This window comes from Lucilia cuprina, chromosome 4 (assembly GCF_022045245.1).
Source record: "Lucilia cuprina isolate Lc7/37 chromosome 4, ASM2204524v1, whole genome shotgun sequence".
Lineage (NCBI taxonomy): Eukaryota > Metazoa > Arthropoda > Insecta > Diptera > Calliphoridae > Lucilia > Lucilia cuprina.
This window is the reverse complement of record NC_060952.1, coordinates 41,939,243-41,944,452: the sequence shown is the minus strand read 5'-3', so window position 1 is coordinate 41,944,452 and position 5,210 is coordinate 41,939,243. Positions and strand designations below refer to the sequence as shown.

Below are 5,210 nucleotides of genomic sequence, written 5' to 3'. Positions count from 1 at the left end.
TTCTCTTTCACAAATGTTTTCCAAGTTTCCTGTGTAGGCAAACACTTACATAAAAATAAAATTAATTAAAGTCTTCTACAAAATAATTACAAAATCGCTCGATTTATTTCAGAAACGCTATATTACTCACACTGTTTTTGTCAAGCGCCGCATAGAGAACACTAATAAGATAACACTACTCAACAGAATATTTGTGATTAATATTTTTTATATAAGGAGTTTGACGTTTACCATAGTAGAAGCATTATTTTTTAAATAGGAACTTTGACGTTTAGATGAAAAAATTACGCATATAAACAATGTACAGCTGTTCTAGTTGCAACATCTCACGAATACGCTTTGCGCCGCATTTTGTACGCTACGTGAAGTGAAAAAATTTTCCCGCAACAAGAAAATCTCAAAATTTTAACAAAATTTATCAAAAGAGTAAAACTTTTTTCAGCAAATTTAACAGAGAAAACAAAATATGGTTAAGGAGAAGAAACAGTTCAATATTGGAGATTTGGTTTTCGCCAAAGTCAAGGGCTATCCAGCATGGCCAGCCAAAATTACCAAGTACAACAACAAAAAATATAATGTATACTTTTATGGAACTGGTGAGACGGCCAACATTAAAGTGGAGGACCTTTTCCATTATATCGAAAATAAAGAGAAATTTGCCACGGACAAGAATATGAAACGTAACAATTTCCGAGAGGCCATTGATCAAATAGAAGCTGCAGCGAATGGTGAAGATTCGGCGCCTATTGATTTACCCATAGTTGCGGCATCTGAGGGTGTTGTTGCAGCAGATGTTTCACAAGCGGAAGAGGCCTTAGAGAATACAATGGACGAAAGCGCTATAAATAATACAACAATTGATGATTCGCAATTAATGGAGTCTGTAAAGGAAGAAGAGACGTCGCCAGAGGAGATCGTTGCCGATAAGAAGGTGAAGGAAGTAAAAGTGGAGAAGGACGAAAAGAAAGAGGATAAAGAAGTAACTTCTACACCTGCTGCAGCAGATGCCGGAGAACCTGTGAGTCGAAGTGGACGTAAAATTAAAGTGAAACGTTATATTGATGACGTTGGCGATTCATCTAATGCCATGAATGCTCCACCAGCTAAGAAAAAAGTTTCTCCAGAGGGTAAGTTGTGGAATACTGAAGAAATTCCTTTTTCAAGCTTGTTTTCTAAAAGTGAGCAAAGTTTGTTGTTTGTGAAGATTGACCTAAAGTAAATTTTCTTGCTTACTCATTAGTAATAATATAGCATAAATTCGATTTAATATCTATAGCTTCCACAGAAAAACTTTTTTTCCAACTTTAGGAAAATGTTCATTCAACTATGTTACCCGTAATATTTCCCTTGTGCCTATTTAAAACAAATCAACAAAATTTCACTTTATATTTTTAGGTATTTCCACACCTGAACCCAAACCAAAAGCGGCTAAGAAAAACTCTAGCAATGCAAATGCTAAACCGATGGCAACCGTAACACCCACGGTCAAATCATCTAATAAATCAGAAGTTCAAAACAATCTTCTATTGGCCTTTATACCACCAGCGAAATGTATTGGCATTAAATTGGATTTTCAGAAACCAGCAATGTTTGATTCACCCGAAGCCAAACGTTTGTGGGAAGAAGACTCGCTCAAGGAAGCAGAAGAACTTAAAGCGAAGCTTGAAATGGGTTCTATAAAAATCGATGCTGTTAGGGAGCGTATTGTTGTCAATCCTTCCCGCTCGAAAATACATCGTGAGGCTAAGGATCGCTTCACCAGCGAAATGATTGAACAGGAAGATGCTCTTCTAGTGGAAAGAGATTTCATACAACTCTCACAACAGCTGAGAGAATGTTTGGGTTTAAAACGTGCAGATGTTGATCGTTGTTTGGATATTTTAAAGCAATACAAAGAATTCCAATTAACCAAGCTTATGCTTTTGCGTAATCCCGATTGTGTGGATAGTATACGTCGTTTGCGACGTTATATTGGCAATTTGAAACAATGGAAACTAACAGAAGAAGAAGAGATTGCGTTTAAGGCTAAAGCCGAAATTATACGCTACGAAGCTGTTTTGATTTATAATAATTTTAAGAAAATCTTTGGTCCCAATACGTCGGCACACTTTTGGGAAGAATTTTGCAACCAGGTACAGGCCTACAAGGAAAATACCAAGCATATAAATGATCAAAATCGTTTGATACTAACGGATAAAATATACAAAGCCTTGTCTAACAAACACACAAAATCTAATAAATCAGACAACAACGTAGAACCTGAGGCCAAATCTGTAAAGGACGAAGTGGGCAAAGAAAGTGACGGTACTAACAAGGGAGAAGATAAAACTGACAAACCAGTTGAGCAGGAGCAAAGTGTTAAAGCAATGGAAACTGATGAAGTGACAGCAGAACAAGAAGAAACAGCAGCATTAAATGAGGAAGACACTCCAGTTGACAATCCCTCAAACACTGATATAGCTGTAGAGGCCAATTAGGCTGGCAATTGTTAGTTTTAAAATATTTAGTTATTAGTTGTAAACAATAATAGGGTTTTACTACTACTACATAGTACATAAAACATACAAATGTATTCTTATTCTCCTTTTGTTCATTTATTTAAATTGAATTTTTAATAGTTTCTTTTGATTTACTTTAATTTTCTTACCTTTTTTTGTATTTGGTTAAAGCGACGTCAATAATTCTTTAGACATTATCCCTTTTATTGTAAGTTATTTTAGAAATACATATATTACTGATATTTAATATTTTTACAAAACAATTTACGCTAATAATAACGTAACACTCAATAATAACAGCATAAAAAATATACCTTTTTTTTCATAATTTTAACTTTTTTTACTTTCTCCATGAGAATATCTGTTCAATTTTTATTTTATTTTTGTTTACAAGAAATAATTAGTTATCATTTGTTTAAGAACGTTTAAAAATACAGACCGATATTGAGTTAAAAAACAAAATGTTTTAACATTTAAGAACATCTACAAAATATTGTTTATATAAGAGTATTTCAATATATTGATAATTAATTAACATAATATTAATATATACAAGTTCATATACACAAATACATACATATACTATTAAAACGAATATCCTATGAAAATAAATATAACAAATAAACTTACATTAACGTAGAGAAATGATTTAATGTAAGATACATGATCATCTTGAAAAAATTATTAACATGGAGAGAAGCCAAATTCTTAAAAGTATTCAAATTAATTTTACTGGAACTCATCAAGCTGTCAAACTTGTCTATTTACAGACTGTTCTTTTTGTAGCAATGTATGGTGTTTCATTTGTCGTAGCAGATCAGAAAAACATTTTCCAATATGCACTTTGGATTGTCCTGTATAGTGAACAGAAAGCGCTGCAACTGTTCCTATGATCACTAGATGTTCAACTACATCGAAAATGACCAAGATTCCGCAAACAGATGACATAACAATTATGTTAAAATTAATTTAGTTAAAATTAATTTAGTGAAAAACCCGCCCTGTTTTTCAGATAAAGATAATCTAAAATACTTTGTTTAATCCTAATTCAATATATGTTTTGTGTTTTTCAGTAAACGGTAACGTTTCTTTTTATCTTAGTTTAATTGAGGGCGAGTTTTTCCGATAAAGATAATCTTCATTCTTTGGTTAAACCTGGTTTAATATATGTCTTGTGTTTTTCAGTTATCAGTAAAGTTACTTATTATCTTAGTTTAACTGAGTGTAATTTGCCAATTAAACTCAAGTTATAAGAGAGAAAACACAACAAAAACTAGGCTTAACTTATTGTTAAATTAAAAAAAAATTTGTTCCGCGTTTAATCTAACAGCAAGTTAAGCTTAGTTTAACTGAGTAGTAAGAAACCCGCCCTTAGTTTGTTAGTCCGAAAGGAGGATGTACATACATATATACAGTATTGTTCGAAACCTAAGCAACTTTTTTTGGCATTGTATACAAAGTGCTATAATTTCTATTTTAATTGATTTATTCAAAATTATATAATTGATAATAATAACATTATGTGTCTACATTATAATAACAACAACAAAAGTTTAATTCCATTTCGCTGTGAGTTACAAGAAAATAATAACTGAATTAACTCCATAAATAGCTGTTCGAAACTTAAGCAACTTTTTGATGTTCTTATGAAAATCGTTGGTCCTTTTGAGTTCCAAACACCTTTATGGAGCAGATTAGTTACTAGTGTAATTAGTAATTAATCCCAAGCGGATTTTAAGCCATTCGAAAGTTGCAATGTTTTCTAAAACTGTGAGTTTCAACCCAGCGTTTTAGAATGCCGAACAGCATCTCTAAGGGACTTGAGTCGTGAGATTTTGATGTACAACCTAACCTAAATAAATACATACGTTTTTAATTTAAATTCAAATTATATATCAGAAATTTTAAAATTGTAGAAATTCACGAGATTTTAAAAAGTAACAATTGCATTTTATTTCTGAATCACTTTTTTTAAACACTAAAGTGATGCCGCTTGAAACTGAAACAAATTTAATGCAAATCAGGATACAATTCGATAAATATCCAAAATTCAAACATTTCAGAAATCTTGAGTATTAAAATCTATATAAAATAAAATTATTTAATTTCGAATATAAGATTGTTTTTATTTCTTATTATAGTGTAAAATAGGCATAGAGTTTCATAAATACTAATGTTAATCATATTTTATCTATTGTTTCTGATACTACTGCAATCTCTCCCACAGGTGCACCTTTTACAATACTTTCCACCTGTTTCCACTCTTTATTATTCTGTAAATGTCTTTCTTTGGCCTTTTCTCTAATAGTTTTCTGTTGATCATTGCGCTCTTCTTCCGTATAACGCGACCAATACTTTTCCAAATAGGCCAAACGTTTTTCCTTTTCATCCAATAACTCTTCCGGAGTTTTAAATGCTTTGCGCCGTATTTTGGCCAAACGACTTTTATTGTTTATTAGAATCTTACGCTGTGCCCTCTCTTCGGGTGTTTCTTTAGCCCTTCTTTCAATACGATTACGTTTTACTCTATCCGTATTGCGTTTTTTTACCTCACTTAGGAAGGCTTCATCTTCGAAATTTTTTAATCTTTGCAATAAACGTACCTTATTGGTTATAATTCGATGGCGAAATCTACGTAATTCGCGTTCCTCGGAGGTTTCTCTTTCCCGCAATCTACGCATTCGATATTTGGATTTTTGGTTTTGTGTTAAT

General features: G+C 32.1%; 1 protein-coding gene across 1 annotated transcript; it reads left to right on the top strand.

The window, feature by feature from the left end:
• The first annotated feature begins 259 nt into the window (after positions 1 to 259).
• On the top strand, positions 260 to 2,819 carry LOC111680931 (PC4 and SFRS1-interacting protein). Its single transcript, XM_023442646.2, has 2 exons — positions 260 to 1,127; positions 1,396 to 2,819. The coding sequence occupies exons 1-2, from the start codon at positions 467 to 469 to the stop codon at positions 2,475 to 2,477; spliced, it is 1,743 nt and encodes a 580-aa protein (XP_023298414.2). The 5' UTR covers positions 260 to 466; the 3' UTR covers positions 2,478 to 2,819.
• Positions 2,820 to 5,210: the final 2,391 nt, after the last annotated feature.

Bases quoted from the DNA above. Each gene is read 5' to 3' on its own strand.
- LOC111680931 (XM_023442646.2), top strand. From the start codon at position 467: ATGGTTAAGGAGAAGAAACAGTTCAATATTGGAGATTTGGTTTTCGCC. The intron at 1,128-1,395 runs GTAAGTTGTGGA...TTATATTTTTAG, and splicing joins GAAAAAAGTTTCTCCAGAGG to GTATTTCCACACCTGAACCC.